Below are 9,558 nucleotides of genomic sequence, written 5' to 3'. Positions count from 1 at the left end.
AAAACTTACATGTTAAATCGTTAGTTTTCAATAAAAAAATATTAGTTTCTTCAACACAATTATTTTATTTTGTGAATTTCCCGCCCTTTCAAATGATTTTTTTATTTTTTTTTAAATCACCGCTGAAATATTTTTTGCCATTTTTGAGGTCGGCAAAGGTAATGTTTTTTAAAATAAATAACAAAGCCAACAAGTGTTAAAGATAACGTCGAGTTTTGTTTGAGTTAATCCATTTTAATTAAAGTTTTGATTGTAGATTTTCATACAGTATGCGTTTGTTTATATTTTGTGGTAGAGATTTTGCAATGTAGATTATCAGAAAGTAGCAAATACAGTATGGCAACCCTAATAAAACTTCCAAATATGCCAAGGTTGTATTTAAATCTGTTCAATATTAAAATTATTATTCAAATTAGGAGTTGTTTAATTATAAATAACATAATGATATGATTATTTTTGTTGTGACACATATATCTGTGTGTTTATCTAAATTAAAGATGTAACGATGTCAGTGCCATCTACTAATCATTGGCTGCACTAGTAACAGATAAAGATGTAAGTTAGTAACATCCTACAAAATCATAGATGGCGTTAAAGGCTGAAAGCTTGACGAAACAAAACAACAATTTTTACAACAGATGGCATTAAACAAAGTTAGAATCATGTTTTATTTCCTTTTTTGAACGGATAAGTTTTCAACAGAGCTAAATGATAAAACAATAATTAAACCAAATTCATCATATTCATACATATACATACATCAAGTAGTCATTTAAGCTGTACCTACCGAATCTGGGACCTGGGAACCGAAGTAGGGCCCCAGCTGCCCAAGTCAGACGTTATCAGAGTTTTGATATCGACCTCGGTAGTAAGACGGGCAATTATTATTCTAAATGGAAATAAATTAATTAACAGAGCACAAAGAACGAAAAGAACATCTGCAGAGCCAAAATTCCTGTGGAAAAAAAAATACAAACTCTTTTTTCCATAACTTTTATACTTTCGCGTTGCATTACCGCGGACATGCATTTTAGTTTATTTTGAAAGCCAAAAAGAAGGAAATTTTAACTTGCGCCGTAATGCGGGCACTTTTTTAATATCTCTTTTTCAAACAATTGTGGCAATTTGTTTTTTCAGAGCACGTAGGTACCCACCTACAAAAGTAACTACAAAAAATACCAACATATTCCATCATAATTAAAATAAATCGAATCAATTAAACAACCCTAAAACACGATCAATCGAATAATCGCGTAAGTAAATTACATTCGAGTAAGTTGAACCGAAGTGTGACAATCCCTTTGTGATCGGATACAAGGTGCAATTGCATCAGTTCATTTGTCTGTCTGTAGCCTACAGTTGTTGTAGGGATGTTATGCTGCTCTGTCGTATCCGAAACTGCTGGGTATCCGATTTTATATGAATAATTTTTTAAACAGGAATATTTGCAGTTGTAGGTAATAAAATTTTATTTTCAAAAATGATTAAATTTCAATATTGAGTTGCGTAATCGAAACAACAAACTACACACTTTTTGAAATTAAATCACGCTTGTTTTAGCGGAGGGCTTGACAAAGGTGAAAGAAGTCTCTGACGTGTGAATTAAATTTTATAGGATTTCTGGCATTGATGATGTTTAATTTATTGAGGACACGTAAGTAAACTTGAGGATTTAAGGTTCTTTACATGACCTCGTGAAAATATATGGTATAGGTACACCCAGGCCACTGGATTTATCTGTGGAAAAATATAAAATTCTTAGGCTGCTAATCATTCTTACAAAGACTCAAGACTATGCAGTTTGCCCGACCCAGCAAAAGCCACATGGCCAAACGCCTTTAATAATTTAATATCCGTATCCGAATTTATATACTTATCCGAAACTTCCCATCCCTAATACAGACATTGGTCAGTGTAATGCACTTTGTCGTTAGGCTGTGTACACACCGGAATCTGGTCTGTAGGTGCTTGTACTTCGCTCGAGCGACGATTGTTTTGATTGGAGTTCCACTTTGTTTATGAGTTCACTGGAGCAGATTTGGACATTGTTTGCTTAATGTTAGACTGCCTTTTGGGTATAAAAGTAGGTTTTTATTTGTTTAGATATTTAGGTTTTAATTTAGGTGTATTTTACGAATTTACGATAGACAGAATTGAAATATTGCATTTTTGAATTTTAGTATAAAATAATCGTTACATATTTCTAATAAATTGATAATAGACATCTTTTACTTAATTCGATTTACATAAAATTATTTTCTAGTTACTACATAGGTACCTAATAACATGCATTGCATTTCCAAATATTAATATTTATGAGGTGATAAGTGGGTGTTAAAGTAGGCGTATCGAACCTCATTTTTATAATTGAAATTATAAGAACTAGCCGAATCTGCACGAAAAAATATTTGATAGCCATTACGCAAAGAAAAAGAAACTACAGTTTGATTTTTTTATATTTCGGCATCCGACCATTTTTGAAGCCTCTGTGGCCAGTATTTCTACGTGTTATGTGCAAGAAAACTTTTTGCACTGATAAAACGTCAACATGTTTTGTTATAGGTTAAAATATATTCCTAACTAAAACACCTACAGAAGCAATCATATTAAGTAAATAATGAAAAAACAGAGATTTCTAAAAGAAATTAACTAACTCCCGGTTTTAGCGTTTAAACTCGTATAAAAAAACGCAATTGAATAGATAAACTACCGCTAAATGTACTTAGAAACCGGGGGTGAGACAAGTATAGTAGGTTCTGAATTCTTCGATATTTTTGCTGTAAAATTAAGTATATTTCATGGTAGATAAAATTGATATGTCGACATCATTATAATTATATTTCAAATTACAGTACCAATAAAACAGAATAACATCCCAGCCCCATTTAATATCGAACAACAGGCACAATTGTCTATCTATTTCAACCAATTCGTATCTTCTGTAGTTGACACCCACCCGTGGAGAGTCCCGCCGTGCTTATTATCCAATTTGCTTGTTCAAAACGCGCCGATTAAAATATACACTGTTGATGACATTCACGTAGCTTTGTTTGTTGACATTGACGAAGCAATTATTTGATTATAACCTCGAAATTGTTTACTGTGCGAAAGAAAATGTCAGTACGTTTGACTGCTCAGTATCTCTGTGTCACTTTCGGTAGTGATGCATGTTGCCATGTGTATTTTGGCATTTGGCAGGTGCATAGTAATTAATAAATTAGGTATACTTATCTAAATGTTACTATGTACCAATATACATAGTTATGTTCAAGGGTTTTGTTTTACAAGCGTTTGTTGTGATGATGTTCGTTAAATTCTGTATAAAACTATGTGAAAAGCGTAGAAATAATTATATTGTAGTTGTACCTAAGTATATTATTTGGAATCGAATCAAATATAATATTGTGGAACCCTACTAGATTAATTAAAAAACCCATAAATGTCACATTGCTGGGCAAGGAGAGTTTAGTCCGAAATGAGCGAGGGGTTAGACCTTAGAGTCGACCACGCTGGCTCAGAGTGAGTTGGGTTATTGCAGAATACTGCAGGTATCGGTTCCATAATTAAATAAAGCGACCTAATTTCAAAATCAGATTACACCAGATAACTTAATAGACACTGAAAGGCCATCCTTTCCATTGAGTTATGACCTTAACCTGATTTTATTTTCTTTAGTATCTTGGTATAAGTTTTAATTTCTGTTTAATGCAACAAATTGGAGTGGTGATTACTTTTATCAAGATATATATAAAATTGGGTATTTGACGTAAGAATTTCTTAAACTTATACAATAGGTAATGGTTATTATAAGTATCTACAGAATTAAGGAATTCAGGCATTTGAGGGCTAATTATGTACTCTTTATGAAAACTTAATTGGGTCCACTTACACCTTTATTTTTCAGCTTTTCGATCGCTTTTGAAGTCTGCGAATCCGTACTTTATAACTACGTGTAGTACACATGTAGATTGTAGAGTCGTTACCTGAAAATGTAGAGTCACGTGTATAAAATATAGAGTTTACAGTTATCGTTGACCTTCCATACCTACACTACCTACCTAATAGTAAAATCTATAAGCCTTTTTATAACCTACCTATTTACTGTATTCCTTAATTCTTAAATGTAAAAAGAACAAAAAGGAGTCCACCTAAGTACAGACAATAGACAACACAATATTATGTCTAAAAAAATAAAAGGCTGAACGCACAAAGCCTTTACATTTTATTCAAAAGCAGAAAAAACAAGCAGTTAATATTAACAGAGACATGCCCTTTCAACGGAGTGAAAAACAAAAGAAAATTCGTATAAAGAATTCAATCGAAATCGAATCAAGAATCCGTCTACCGTGCGTTAGAATAAGATAGCGTTATATGATAGTTGGTGGGTTGAAAAGGGACGGGTGTAGCGTTAATCCTATTGGCTTATACCGGGCGACGTTTGCCGCGATTGGTCGCTGTGCCTTATTGAACTGTCACTGAAGACCGTGGTTTAGGGGGCGACCGGTAATTCGGTGGCAAGCGGGGTGGTTCGGGGTGAATGGGTGGCGCGGGTGGAAACTCGCAGTTTGGCAATTGACTTGTGGGTAGTTTTCGGGGTTCCTTTGGCAGGGATTTCGAGTGAATTGAATGTTGAAATTTTATTCGGTTTTGTTGGATGTTCGATTTTGATGTATTTGTGTTTGTAGATGTTTAGTCTATGACTGGATATAAGCTTGTTTAACTTGATTGTACTAGATATTGTAGTGTATAATTTAGAGTTTTTTTTTGTTGTTAGTTTCTTTACTGATTTTGCATCAGATAATAATATTTTAAGGACTTTTCTTTTAAGGATTTTGTAACGCCAATGATTTGGAAACTATATTTCAGAGTCAGCTACTTCTTTGTACCTACTTTACTTTACTATTTCTTTGCGAACGATAAATCAAATTTCATCAGAACTTTATTTAAATATTATTATACAGTACATATTTGTACCTCCTTTTTTAATCCTTTCCTTTTTTTCAGTCATAGGTCCCACATTTTTTTAATAAGTGTATATTGTATATGCATCAAACATACCTATCAGACATCATAAAGCACCCAATCTTGACAGCTCATGTTGGCGGTAAAATTTCGCGCCCAATCGTAGGACTGTTGACTTTTCGTCTATGACGGCTGTTTTCCGCGAGGCACAGGCGACGCCACGCCCTGCCAAATGTGCGAATTCTTATTGGGTAACATCAAATGTCATTGCTATGTAGGTTTGATGCGCAGGTAAATATGTTTTATAAGACATAGGTACCTATTTGTGAAAAAGTAATACGCAAGGACCGTAAGTCGTAGATTTACTATACGGAATTCAAAATTTCATAAACAGCGGCTGATATTAATTTTTACTTAGTTTTCAAAAAAATTATTAGCCTTCTATTGTATTCTAGTAATTTTATTGAATTCTAGCAACATTTTAGCTTGAAAAACCTAATAACTTTGATCGTTCAGTAAACTGTTTACACCATACTGGAAACTGGAGATAATGAAGGTAGATATGTAGGCACCTATAGTTAAACCGGTTAATTGGAATCTGACATTAATTAACATAGAGACACATATCTAGGTAGGTAGGTACTGTCTGCAGGGTGAGTATGCATAATTTATCAAACAAACGCAAGGAGTTTGAGTTTAGATTTTTCGTACTGATCCCTTCTAAAGAAAATACTTATAACAAGAATGCAACAAAACGTAATTTTTCCAATAAAATCTGAGAGAAAAGCCGCAACAGAACGACTCACGCATAAACGGTCCCGCACCTAATTGTTTCTATATAAATTCGAACAAGCATTCCGTGTTGTAATTGGAAAACGGAACGTTCAATCCGAGCTAAAATGTACGACGTCATTATTCTAAACGGCGCGGGGCCGACGCAACAGCGGCGTAATGCCACAAATTAAAGCTTAAAACGGACGGTTAACAGCTGACCCAAAATCGAAGTGTCCCCCTATCTGGGGGACAGAGTCAGACGCGAAAAGCAACGGGGCGGAGCCTCGCCACGCCTTCAAGCTCACAGGCAATACCGCGTCAAAAGTTCCCCGGCCGTGGCATAACGCGCGCGCCTTTGCCCGTCGGCTCGTAGAAAAAATATAAACGTCAAAAGTGAAACGTCACGTGAACTGTCAATTTTTTTTGGAGGGAAACTCATTGGGTATTTTGTTCTGTGAATTCGTTATTATATTATAATTAAATATAATCAATGTTATGTTTATAAATTAAGTTCCTTCTTTAAAGATTTTCGTAAGTGTCATATTTTTACTGATAAGTTAATTAGTTATTATAATTAGATCAAACTAATCAAGAAATTTTATATCTCAGGTTAATTCCCGGGTAAGAAAAACATTATATTATTTTGTTCAGTAATGCGCTACATATTTTGATAAAAAAATATGATTTACCTGAAGTGTTTTTACATAATTAAATTACATATCTTATTGTAAAATACCTACCTCGATATAGAACTTTATTTTCCATTGAAGCCAGTCGCTATAAATTTTCAGTTGACGCAATGACCCGAAGTACTCGTAGCGTCTCGTAGAGGTCTACAGCCGTAGCGCTACGAAACTTTATTTACTTTACGATCTAATTAAATACGTTTTTAGAACAAAATACTTTAAAAAACACATTACAAACAATTGGTCATAATTCGTTGAACGCCAGAGTTCTATATACTTAGTGCTACTCATTAAACTTACTTCGTTTTATCCGAATTTTTCTACGTTACACAAAATTCAATGAATAATCATGATGTTTTCACGTTTTCAATATTTACGGCAGCATCAAAATTTTAACGTTTTTTTTTATTTATTAAGTATTTATATTTTCATGGTTATATATAGGATTTAATAAGGCATGACCTGAAAGTAATTTAATCTTTAGGCACAGGTACTTAGCACTTAATATACTGGTAACTAAGCAGTAATAGACAGATACTAAAAAAATAATCGCACCTTTTTAGCATATTTTTCAAGTAAAGTACTGGGATCGTTCTAGAATCTTCTACGCTGTTATTCAAGCGACTATTTCAAAATCGTAAAATCACCATCGTTTACAATTCAACATGTAAATACGTATTTGATGTAGTTTCATTATAACTGTTTAACTGTTCATGTTAGTTCAGGTGTTATATGTTATTTAAAATGAAAGATCACGGCAATTATATTATATCACCAAAATTTAATAATGTTGGGTCATGTGATGTGTCTTTGTAGAAACAAAAATTGGTTATGCTAGTGATATTTTTAAAGGTAAATAATCTTAATGTCGACCAATTTAGGGTTAACTTTGACTTGTTCTGTTTATCGACTATTAGGATTAAAAAATATGTAGTACTTTTCAGAATTTGTATGTTAAACAGATCCAGAGCACAACCGGATAAGCTTTGGAAATCAAAATTAGCAAGCAAAATTAGTAGCTGTACTTTTTCAAAAACCTCTATATAGTACCTAAAAGTAATTTATAATTTTCTCTTTATTACTTCCATATCTATCGCCACAATCTGCCCTTAAAATCTTATTTGGAAAAATATAGTGTGATGATATACGAACTGATATATATTTTTCTTAAGTGCAGTTCTTTTAAAACATACTAGTACACTTACTTAAATATAAGTTCAAAAGTTCGTTACCCGTAAAAAACTAGCCAACTGTCAGCGCGAGGAATCATCAAACAAATAAAACAAAATGACACAAACAGTATCAATACGGATTACTAATAACGAATAAATAATAGTTTCCTACATTTTCATGACACAATATGTTAACAAATACTTAAACTTAATTTAGTTATAGGTGTTTGTTAATTTTTTTTATACATTTCAAAATAAATTTCAAACATCGTTAAGGTTTTCATAATAAATCAAGAATTAATTACTTTTTCAGTGTTATGAAAGGCTGGTTCATTTTTACGTCTTGTATTAGGAGCGCTACCAGAATAATCTTAATATTGTAATAGATTTATTGTTAAACTATTTACGTTTCATGTTCATCGCGATGTTGCCATAATGTTAGCCTTTCTTATAAATTGAAATATCATTCACAAAAATATATATTTTAAACCGAAAGGTCCAATAAAGGCATTGAAACAAAAAATACAAAGGACTTTCAGATTCATTAGGTATACCATTATACCTAGTAAGTAATTAGTACATACAAGTTTAGATCATGTTTATTCTTCAGTTAGTTGTACAATGACGTCATATAGCTTCAGATCAATGAAACAAAGGTCGCAGACGTATACGTCGGACTATTTACCTTTGCTCTTTAAGTCTAGACTAGTATATTTATCTCGTGTGAAAGTTTTACGTCATTCAGAATAAAGAACCATGCTTAAACTGTGCTTAGAATAGTCGGCTATAGAGATATCCTTTAGATTACGTTCTTAATTTCGTTGCATATTTTGCAATACACTTACATTAATTTATAAAAAATACAGAAAATCGTTTTTGCACATGTATACTCAAGTATGTTTGATAAAAAACAGTTGTGTAGAAAAATAAAAAAAAGATACAGTACGATTGTTAATCGTGATGTTAAACTGCAACTGTCAATTATTTTCATACAAAAGAAAATTAAACAAGGCATGCTTGGCGTCTCTTGAAAGCATCTCTTGGTAGAAGAATGATAACAAATAAATAAGATCCATAATAAATAAATAAATAAATAAACATCACCGTATTTGCAGAACATTATACTCATTACTTTATTCTTTACCCATAGATCATTTAACACATAAACTTAAAATTATGAAACAAAGTTAGAAACAAAATCAAAGTGACGTATAGTGTGAATCAAAGACTGTACAGTATGGAGGTGGCTCAGACTCCTCTGCAGCTGACTCAAGACCACTCCGACGGAAGAATGACAGGTAAGAACAGAACTTATATTATTAAAACTTTTGTTTAATGTAATCAAGTGTTTGGATAGAAGGGAAATTACTGATCATCTTTTGGTCACTGAGTTATAATCGTTATGAAAACCGCACCACGTTTTGTTGCATAAATCACCAAAACCAATTTAATATTTGTTTAATACAAAGGTCAAGATATCTTACTTAATATTGGTAATTAATCTGAAGTTGAAAATATTCTAAATCCTGTCTTTATTTTTCTTGAAAAATATTACTAAATTAGGTACACGCTTTTCTATGTTTCTAAAAGAAATTTCCGCAGATAGGAGCTTAGGTATGTGTAGTTTCAGTGCACCCGTGTATCGATTGGTGTACAATATTTGATGGAAGTTCTACGCTTATTATCGGTTCAATATGTATTAAAAAATAGCAATGTCATACAATAATCGAACACAAAAATTAAAATAATAGTAAGTGTAAACATATTAATTACCAACTACTCTATATTCTCATCATTCCCGCCATTGATGAACCAATCAAAAATATCGTTCAACCATTTCACATCGTGTCCGGTTCAAATCAACTTAAATTAACATTCACAAACTAAAACTAACTCTATTAAAACATTTGCAATCAACAGCAAACAACGTTACAATAACATATTCAATTCACGCTGTTAATATT

General features: G+C 32.4%; 1 protein-coding gene across 1 annotated transcript in view; it reads left to right on the top strand.

Annotated features, from left to right (window-relative positions):
* The first annotated feature begins 8,831 nt into the window (after positions 1-8,831).
* Positions 8,832-9,558, top strand: part of Hr51 (photoreceptor-specific nuclear hormone receptor 51) — a 40,184-nt gene continuing 39,457 nt past the window's right edge. The window contains exon 1 of the mRNA XM_076130006.1: positions 8,832-8,892. Within this exon, the coding sequence (XP_075986121.1) occupies positions 8,832-8,892 (61 nt within the window). The remainder of the gene's footprint in view (positions 8,893-9,558) is intronic.

This window comes from Anticarsia gemmatalis, chromosome 23 (genome assembly GCF_050436995.1).
Source record: "Anticarsia gemmatalis isolate Benzon Research Colony breed Stoneville strain chromosome 23, ilAntGemm2 primary, whole genome shotgun sequence".
Taxonomy (NCBI): domain Eukaryota; kingdom Metazoa; phylum Arthropoda; class Insecta; order Lepidoptera; family Erebidae; genus Anticarsia; species Anticarsia gemmatalis.
This window is presented reverse-complemented; position numbering and strand designations above follow the sequence as displayed.